This window comes from Rhamphochromis sp. 'chilingali', assembly GCF_963969265.1.
Source record: "Rhamphochromis sp. 'chilingali' genome assembly, chromosome: 2".
Taxonomy (NCBI): Eukaryota; Metazoa; Chordata; class Actinopteri; order Cichliformes; family Cichlidae; genus Rhamphochromis; species Rhamphochromis sp. 'chilingali'.
The window spans coordinates 49995123-50003661 of NC_137930.1; the positions used below are offsets into that span (position 1 = coordinate 49995123).

Consider the following 8539-nt stretch of genomic DNA (forward strand, 5'->3'; position numbering starts at 1 on the left):
ATTAAGCCAATAAGCAGGAAAATGTCTCTGGGATGTTTTTAATTACTTTAGTTGATTCCTAAAGTTCAACTTTCCTCAGGTCTGTAGTCTGTTACCGAGCTTTAGTAAGATAACTCAGCACCCACTCAGGTTCAGGTCCAAAATGCTCCTGAATTAGTCAAAATAGTAAGAGTGATGTTGTTCTTTCACACATGTAAAGTCAGCTTAAATAAACAAATTACAAGACACTTTGGAGCTGAATATAACTTTATAAATTACATAATAAGGAGGAGCAATACTTTATAAGTGATAAATAAAGCACTTACTAACACCTAGTTAATCCTTTATAGTGTGTAATTATTATAAAGTGTTATCAAATGATGTTGCTTGAATGGACGTTTGTCTATACACACTTTAGTCTTTCTCAGACCTTTTTTGTTACAAAGAGGAAGGCTTTGGGCCTCATAGTTTTTTTTGTCTCTTTTCTGCCTTGTTTCCAATCAAATACTCACCTGGTTTTTATTTCCTCTTCAACGAGTGGCTCATATATTTTTGACTTTGAGTTCTGAGCTGTATTTGTTTGAAAGCAGCACACAAAGCAGCCCAGTGGACAACTGCTTGTATACTGGTGAGTTTTTATTATATTTTAATGTTAATACCATTTAACAAATTAACATCTCTGAATAACTTTGAAAACCTTTAACACCTTCTTGTTTATCTTTAAGCTCTGCATTTAAACAATGATGGCATGGCTCCAATTTTGTATCCTTTTCCTGGTGGCTCCAATTGGGTACAGTCAGAATCCAGGTCCTCGTGGTCCCAAAGGAGACAGTGGACTTCCTGGACCAGCTGGTCCACCTGGAGTACCAGGACCAGTAGGTCAAAAAGGTGAGCAATAATCCTACAAACCACAAGACTACTGACCAGATACTATTTATAGTTTATCTAAAGCTTGTTACAATTCTTTTGTATAGCCAAATAAGTTTTCATGATGTATCAACAGAGGCTTATGCTACAAAGTATGAATGGCAGTGACACTGAATGAGCATTTTATGACATCAGATAGTGGAGGCTCAATATATTTATACTTCTATATACACTTTATACTTAGATATATGGTTAAGTGCATTAAATATGGTCTTTTTTTGGTGCTGACGTGAAGCTAAAATTCCCATTTGAGTAGTGATTAATTAATAATAAGGTATTTAACTGCTTTTTAGCTCTGTATAACCAGTTTCCTAACGTTGTGAGAGAATTTTTCCTCTTTGGGCTGTGAGTGAATATCTGAACATATGGTATGATACTTCCATACCTGCTTTAAAGGAGATACTGGAGTTAATGGACCAGTTGGATATGTTGGACTAGTTGGAGGACGTGGATCTCCTGGAAGACCTGGACTTCCTGGACAATCTGGAGAAGATTCTGACTGCAGAACAGGTGAAGATCAATTTTTATTAGTTTCATTAGTTACTAAGTTTTATTTTTCATTTTTGCACACAAGGGCAGCACCAACTACTTTCTTTGCTATGAAACATTCCCATAGATGCATTCAGTGTCCTTAACCATTGTAACTTTCTTTCTTTCAGTCCAACCACTCGTTGTATCTATCTGTCGTAAATGCCGTACAGGGGGCTGTACTCCCATGATGTTTCCTCTTCTTGCTGCTCTTCTGCCTGAGATATTCACTAAGCACATAATTGGTTGTGGCCATGTTTTTGATGTACTCATGGATCTTTGTTGTCTTCTCCTGGACAGTGGTTCTCACTAGTCCTTGATTTCCTTGCTTCCGCTTGAGTATAGAGTCTCTGGGTGTTGGACTTGAGGTGAAAACAACACAAGTACTAAAATCAAGGACTATGCCAAATAAAAATCTATTGAGGCAAGCATGAGTGTAGTAGGACTTGTACTAGGCATATCAATGGCAGTGATAGGAGCTGACTCTGACGATTGAATGGACTGACAGGAGCAAAAGTAAAAACAACCTCTGTTAAATTTGATGCAGAATTTTAAATGTAATTTATACAAATTACTTTTACCATTTTAATCAGTAGGGTTTATTAATATCAAATTGTTGTTTTATATAGTGTCACTACTCACAGCAGTCCTCTTGGCACTTCACTGCATACACTATATTACTCTGTTTATGCTGGGGTACCTGATCCTTGGTTTAGAACGATATTTAGTGTAATGTGTTTTGGAATGTGAAAGACACAGAAATGTGGTATTTGAAAAAATGCATCTTAGCTATAATTTTAATTGATTACTAGTGCTGTCTGCGTTAATCTCATTAAAATGGCGTTCACGCCATAACCGCATTAACTTGGCAAATCTCCCTTAAGGAGTTAGCGCAGATTGCCCCGTGTGAGGGGCTGATGGCGCTAACGCGTTAACGAGCTAACCGCGCTAACAAGCTAACCGCGCTAATGAGCTAACCGTGCTAACGTGTTGACGCCGTGCATGATTAGAGATTTGAAGCTCAAAAGAGAAAAACTAGCTTTTATTTAATAACAGTTTGCAATTTTAAACATACACAAAGAAATGTTGGTCCCAAATGACTACAACACTGATAATTTTATCTGTTTGATCTAGAGCTCTTTGGTTACATAGACCAGGACCTTCAAACCATTAGAGCCCTAAAGGAAACAATAACCAAGTTAGAGCTGGGTAAGTGTCATCAGCAGCAACAGGACATAGGTTTTACAGTAACTCCATCATTAATAACTCTGGGGGGTTTCCTTGTTTGCTTTTAAAATTTCAATTATCTTTCAGATTATTATTTAACATAATAATTTGAACTTTGAGCAATAAAGCTAAATGGAAGGATACATGGTGTGTAATGACTAGACGAAATCTTTTTTCTGCTGGTTTCTTTAAAATAAAAGTAGTTCATTCCAATTTCTCTTTCTATGCTGTTTTTTTTTCAGTTATAAACTACGATTTTGCCCGAGGAGTTGATGATGGAAAATATTTTGTGTCCAACAAGGAAAGAGGCTCTTTCCTCCAAGCTGTTGAGTTCTGCTCCCAGCGAGGATTAGAGCTGGCTTTGCCCCAGAGTGATAAAGAGAATAGCTTACTCACTGAAGTGTTTGAAAACAGTCCTAAAACAGTCTGGATTAATGCCAGCAATGGAAGAGCAGAGGGAAACCTTGGAGCTGATATGAAAAACCGACCTCTGACCTTTACCAGCTGGGCAGAAGGGCAGCCAGACAAATCCATCCAGGATCCAAGCTGCACCACGCTGTCAGAAGACGGTGTTTGGAGAGTGACAAGTGAATGCTCTATGAATGCTTACATTGTTTGTCAGTTATAGAAATGCCTTTGATGACATGAAGTAAAGTGTAACTCTTTGGGTTCTGGTGTGGGGAAATCAAATGGAGTACAAATATGTAATCACACATCTATCTGGCGCAATTTTCCTATTCCTATAAAACAGGTCAAATCATTCTTTCAAATCTTTTATTACATTTTTAGGTAAAATGAAAAATTCTTTCGAGACCTGCAGTATTTAGTAACCATTCACCATACAGTAGCCATATATATATTCATCCAGCAAAGTGAGAAGTCATGGAGGGTGTTCTGGTTTGGTGGCCCCAGCATCTCATCTCTGCTTTATTTGCATGACTTGATCAAACAACAAACTTGTTAGTGAGTGTGACATGGCTGGAATGAGAATTAGCAGCTCAAAGTCTGAGGCTAGTCTGTGGCTTGTTTCCAGATTTAAATGTATTGATTTTTTCAGCTTCCAAATGAATAAGCAGCTTGTAACCTGGAATGTAGCAGCAGTACATTATCATTTTGATTAAATCATTTCACCTTCATTACCTGAGCATGATTGTATCAATTTGTACATTGCACTTTCTAAGATTAAAATCATACATATATGTTTCACTAGATAAATGCTTTATAACCACAGTTTTATCATGAGAGAAATACTCAGACATGTAAAATGTTTAAATGTGGATGGTGGATTTGCAGGCAGATGTTAAAGAAATTTTAAGGTAAGTAACATTTTTTTTTCAAATAACTCTGTCATGTTCTTGGGTCTGTTGACCCAGCGTTTTAAGTTTTAGTTTATTTGGATGTTGTTTATGTTTAAGTTCATTAGATTAGCGAAGTTCATTTGGTTATTAGACTCCTTGTGTTTTCTTCCCCTGTATTTAAGTTTCCCTCACCCTTTGTGTTTCACGCTGCGTGTCTTATGTTATCAAGTTTGTATTATCATGTCTGTCTCATGTTTCCTGTTTTATTTTGAAGGAGTCGTGTGTTCTTTGTTCATTGTATTTAGTTTCACTTCCCTTGTACTATCATTAGGCTCATGTCAGTCAGCTGTTCCTCCATGTGTTCCCACTTCCCCTAATCACCTCCTGTGTATTTAAGTCCTCTGTTTTCAGTGTGTCATTGTCAGGTTGTCTGTTGTCCTTTGTGTCATGTTTCCAGGTTCTGTGCTCTAGGTATTTTTGTGTCCATGTTAGGGTTCATGTTTTGGGTTTCTGTGTTATCTTAGCTCTCCCAGTTTAGGTTATTGTTTAGCTTCTCCTCTGCCTTTTGTTTTGTAATGTTTTCACCAGCCTTAATAAACGGCTCGCTTTCTGTTAACATTTAAGTTTTGTTTCATGGTGTCTGCATTTTGGGTCCTTTTCATAATACATACAGTCTGCCTCTGCCAGAATGTAACAAACACTTCTACTAAAGCAATGCCTTTGTGCTAGTCAATTTTGTTATGACCAATAGTGGATTTGTGTCTGATGTTATTCTCATACAGTTGAGCAAATATTTTGTACTACCACATGTAAGAAATGTTACTATTTTGGTAGTAACATCCAGGCATAGACTATGTGAATCTTCTTGTCTTTAAGTTTTTATATAAGTAATTTGTGCATAGATAAAAATCATTTAATATTTTAAAAATATATTAAATTGTGATTTTGGTGGATCATCTGTCTGCACTATCAGTTTTAAGTAAATTTAAATTTAATACTTTTAAAATAACAGGTTCCTTTTGAAGAAAACATTTGTAAAGCCTGACATTTGTTTGTAATAATGGTCAAAGCTTTTTATAGCATTTTTTCTGTATGTGTAATCTACAGATTAAAAAATAATTCAAGAGAATAACCACTGTAAGCGTTGAATCTGGCTAAACGTGGCCATTGGACTCCAAAACTGATGGATGTAGTTTCATTAAGGGGAGGAGCTAAAGGAGTGAGAATCAGGCTCATCAGTGACATGCTTCTTGAGGTATGATGATTATTTAGACCTTTGGCTTCAGCATGCACTTTGTTGGCAGTCACCCATATAGTTTATACTCATTTCGATACTTTATCTATGTTTTCTTAAATAGGACATGCAATCAAAGTATGGAGAGAAGTACCCATCGACTGAACCTGGGAGAGAGAAGAGGACCTTTTCATGGCGTCTGGTGTAAGTAATTCAGCATCTTGACCATGTAACAAAAATGAAATCCACACTGATCATAGTGTGGATTTTAAAATAGGGCATTTACTTGCTCCTGCAATACTCATTGTAAGTTAAATTTGTAAATATAAATATATATGCACTTTAAGTTAAACCTTGCTCAATAATCACCCCATATCACACCCATATCAATGACCAGTTCAGCACAGGTGTTGGACATTGTAAAATGCTCCTTGGAAAATTCAACTAATGAACATAGCACAAGGTTAAAATTTGGTTATCACATAATTTTCTTACACTGAACGAGAATAAGACCGAAGTCATAGTTTTTGATAGTCACGCTCCGCCAGACCAGTTAGCTGATGCCCTTGCATGTCTTCTCGCAAGCCATCTCTCGCTCACTGTAAGAAACCTCGGAGTATTACTGGAAAGCTCTTTTAAACTAGAGAAACAGGTCTCCATTGTGGTAAAAAACAGTTTTTACCAGCTGTGCCAGATATCTAAAGCAAAGCTGTTCCTTCCTCTAAAGGACCTTGAAAAGCTTATCCACGCATTTATCACGTCCAGACTGGACTACTGTAACTCCCTCTACTTGGGCCTCCAACACTCTTCTCTTTACCGGCTTCAGTTAGTTAAAAATGCAGCTGTGCATCTCTTAACAGGTACTAGAATCTATCATCACATCACTCCAATTTTAGCCAACTTATATTGACTCCCTGTTAAATATCATATAGATTTTAAAATTATTTTGTTTACTTTTAAAATTCTAAACAATTTAGCGTCCAGCTATCTATCCAAACTCCTCCATTTTTACAATCCCAATAGAGCAGTAAGATCTTCCAATCAGATGCTCCTAACACAACCTAGGTCTCGACTGAAATCCAGAGGTGACCGGGCCTTTGCAACCGTAGCACCTAGACTCTGGAATAACCACCCTGTTTATATTCGTACCTCTGTGTCGTCTTTTAAATTGTGCCCTAAAACTTATTTTTTTACTTTGGCTTTTAATTCAAACTAGTTGGCTGTTATCTGGCTTGTTGTGTTGTCACCTATTGTTTCTTGCCCTGTTTTGTCTTAATTGTTTTGTTTTAATTGTCTCATGCTTTTACTCTGTCTGACTGTGAAGCACTTTGGTCAACTTCGTTGTTTTTAATATGTGCTATATATATTTTTTACTTTGAGTACTTTGAGCTGTATTTGTTTGAAAGCAGCGCATGAAGCAGCCTAGTGGATAATTGCTTGTATATTGGTGAGTTTCTATTATATTTTAGTGTTAATACCATCCATTGATCCATCCATTCGCTTCCGCTTATCCTTTTCAGGGTCGCGGGGGCGCTGGAGCCTATCCCAGCTGTCATAGGGCGAGAGGCAGGGTACACCCTGGACAGCTCGCCAGTCTGTCGCAGGGCAGTGTTAATACCATTTAACAAATTAACATCTCTGACTTTGACTGACTTTCTAACTTTGAATACCTTTAACACCTTCTTGTTTATCTTTAAGCTCTGCATTTATAGGTTCATTATATTTATACAAATTACTTTTAGATATATGGTTAAATGTAATTATTGTGGTCTTTTTGTGGTGCTGACATAAGGCTAAAATTCCAGTTTGAGTGATTTTGAGCTCCATATAACCAGTTTCCTAATGTGGTGAGAGAATTTTACTCTTCAGACTGCAAGTGAATATTTGAACATATACGATCACAGCTGATACTTCTATACATGCTTTAAAGGAGATACTGGACTTGATGAACCACCTGGTTTAGCTGGAATAATTGGACCACATGGAATGACTGGACCATCTGGAAAACGTGCAGACTGCTGAGCAGGTGGTAATCAGTTTTTATCAGATTCATTAGTTTTTAAGTTGCATTTTTTATTTTTACACAATTAAATCATTTTGTATTAATTAAATTAATGGTTGATTTTGTATATGCTAAGCAAAAAACTAAAAAATCCAAAACAACAACAACAACCTCAAAAAGGATTGTTAGGTGACCTTCCTAAAACTGCAAAACCTTATGCATGTCAGGTCTATGCCACGAGCTCATGTGTTAATAAGTGTTTGTGTATCTCTCTATCTATCTGTATATATGTGTGTGTCTGTTTGATCCAGATCTCATTGGTTCCATGGACCAGGACCATCAAACCATTACATCCTTAAAAGAAAGCATATCTAAGATAGAGCTGACTAACTGTCATCAAGAGCAACTAGACATGAATTTTACAGTAGGGGGAACATTTTTATCTGTTTTGAAACATGTTCCAACTCTGGCTTGTTTGGTTTTTAAATGTAAATTATTTTTCAGACATTTATTTAACATTGTAATTTGAACAATAAAGTAAAATGAAAGGATACATCATGTGTGATAGCTAGACAAAACCTTTTTTACTGCTGTTTTTAACAAAATAAATAAGAGTAGTTCGTTCAGATTTCTTCTCTCTATGCTTCTGTTTTTCAGTTAAACTACAATTTTCAAGATTCAAGAATCAAGATTCAAGAGCTTTATTGTCAATACAGTAGTATACACAGTATACAGTGCATGCTGTTTCACCCTAAGCCCCCCATGGTGCATTTATAAATATATAAAGGATATATCTCCAAGAGATATAAAACTACTAATTAAAAATAAATAACACGCTAAGTTTTAGTAAAAATTAAGGGGGAAAAGTTACTAATTACTAACTATATAATTCTATACAATACTATAATGGTAACTATACAATATTAACTGTACGATAAACAAAGACAGGACAGGGACAATACAAAGTGGAATGTGCAGTAGGTATTGAATACCAGTTTCAAGTTATTGTCAGGATATTATTGACGAGACATGACAAAGACGTGCAAAATACAAAATGTGCAAATACAATATAATTTAGGTGTGTGTTCAGAACTATGTGACTGAGTGTACAAATAAGCATATTGTTCCCAGGTCCAGTTTGTAGTGGATTTGTGGTAGTTTTTGTTGTTTTTGAGTCTTTTGATGATTATTGTAAGGTGTTTGTAGAGGTGTATGTTTACATCAGTCCTTTTTGTGGTAGTGAGTTGAGGGCTCTGACTGCTTGGGGGAAGAAGCTCTTGCAGTGTCTGGTTGTTATGGTTTTAATGCTGTGAAACCGTCTGTCAGATGGAAGGAGGGAGAACA

General features: G+C 36.3%; 1 protein-coding gene across 1 annotated transcript; it reads left to right on the forward strand.

Annotated features, from left to right (window-relative positions):
- Nucleotides 1–719: 719 nt before the first annotated feature.
- LOC308392455 (phospholipase A2 inhibitor subunit B-like) lies at nucleotides 720–4694 on the forward strand (the record flags this gene model as incomplete). Its single annotated transcript, XM_080875514.1, has 4 exons — nucleotides 720–867; nucleotides 1303–1416; nucleotides 2569–2643; nucleotides 2904–4694. The coding sequence occupies 4 exons, from the start codon at nucleotides 720–722 to the stop codon at nucleotides 3287–3289; spliced, it is 723 nt and encodes a 240-aa protein (XP_080731640.1). The 3' UTR covers nucleotides 3290–4694.
- Between the last annotated feature and the right edge of the window lie 3845 nt (nucleotides 4695–8539).